General features: G+C 50.5%; 1 protein-coding gene across 1 annotated transcript; it reads left to right on the forward strand.

The window, feature by feature from the left end:
- Window positions 1–71: 71 nt before the first annotated feature.
- On the forward strand, window positions 72–1,021 carry LOC100904647 (B9 domain-containing protein 1-like; the record flags this gene model as incomplete). Its single annotated transcript, XM_003740203.1, has 5 exons — window positions 72–152; window positions 286–354; window positions 470–581; window positions 681–777; window positions 891–1,021. Coding segments are annotated over exons 1-5 (490 nt in total), but the record flags the coding sequence as incomplete, so codon positions are not given.
- Window positions 1,022–1,068: the final 47 nt, after the last annotated feature.

Below are 1,068 nucleotides of genomic sequence, written 5' to 3' on the forward strand. Positions count from 1 at the left end.
CAACAAAGCGGAGGAACTCGGAGCACACGTTGAGAGAGCAGGGACTGCCATCGACGATAATTCAGTTAGAAATGGCAGCGGATAAACTCGAAGTTCCTGAAGCCCACACGTTCCTCCTGTATTCTGCGAGCGGAGAAATACAAACAGCTAGTGTGAGTTTCTCATCCCGACGAGCGCGCGGGCTCGATAGGAATCGACGAGGCCCCCGAGTCCCGACGCGTATACTTCACATAGCCGCAGAGCAATCCGTGATACACTCCCTTCCAAGTGAATTTATCATTTCAGTTCCCTTTCATCGACAACATATACTGCAAAATCAACATCGTTCATGGGAAGGACTGGCTCTTGTCGAGCGTGAGTATGGTAGCCTGAGGGCTTTGAGCTCTGAGGCATAGCACTATCGCTCTTGGAAGAAAATCTCCATGAGTGATCATCGCTCTCGTCCAACGCCGGCGCCGCTCAATTACAGGGCAGCGAAGAGGACCTGACCCACGTGACGAAGAAAACCCGGGGATCGCAAAATCACTTCGTTTTCAATCATCCATTCGACGTGACCTATAAATTCACGAATCCATTCGGATGTAAGCTCCAGATCGACCCTAATCGTACTAATACATGAATTCGAAGTAACTGAGTTGACAGATATTCCCGCGCATCCTGATCTCTTTCGTCTTCCCCAGGGCCGCAATTGATTTTGAGCGTGTATGGGCTCGACACTCTCGGAAACGATGTAGTCCGAGGCTACGGAACTGTCCATCTACCGTGCATTCCTGGAAGGTTTCTACTCTATGATTTTCAATATCGTGCTCTCCGACGAACTTCATTTTTCCGCGGCTGGCGTGAGCCGATCATTTGACCGCTGTCAGATTCGAACGATATTCCCATTGCAGACACTCCCTGCGTGTGCCGCTGCAAGCTCCGGAGTCATCGTCAGTCATCCAGAGTTTGAGCGCCTTGATAACGGGTAAACGTCCGGAGCTCGTCGAAGCTAGAGTATTCGCAGATGAATCGACTCGACAGCGTAAGTTTTTGCGGGCAAGCGAGATGTTTCAGCAGACGTCGAATATT

Source organism: Galendromus occidentalis, unplaced genomic scaffold (assembly GCF_000255335.2).
Source record: "Galendromus occidentalis unplaced genomic scaffold, Mocc_1.1 scf7180000076854, whole genome shotgun sequence".
NCBI classification, from domain to species: Eukaryota; Metazoa; Arthropoda; class Arachnida; order Mesostigmata; family Phytoseiidae; genus Galendromus; species Galendromus occidentalis.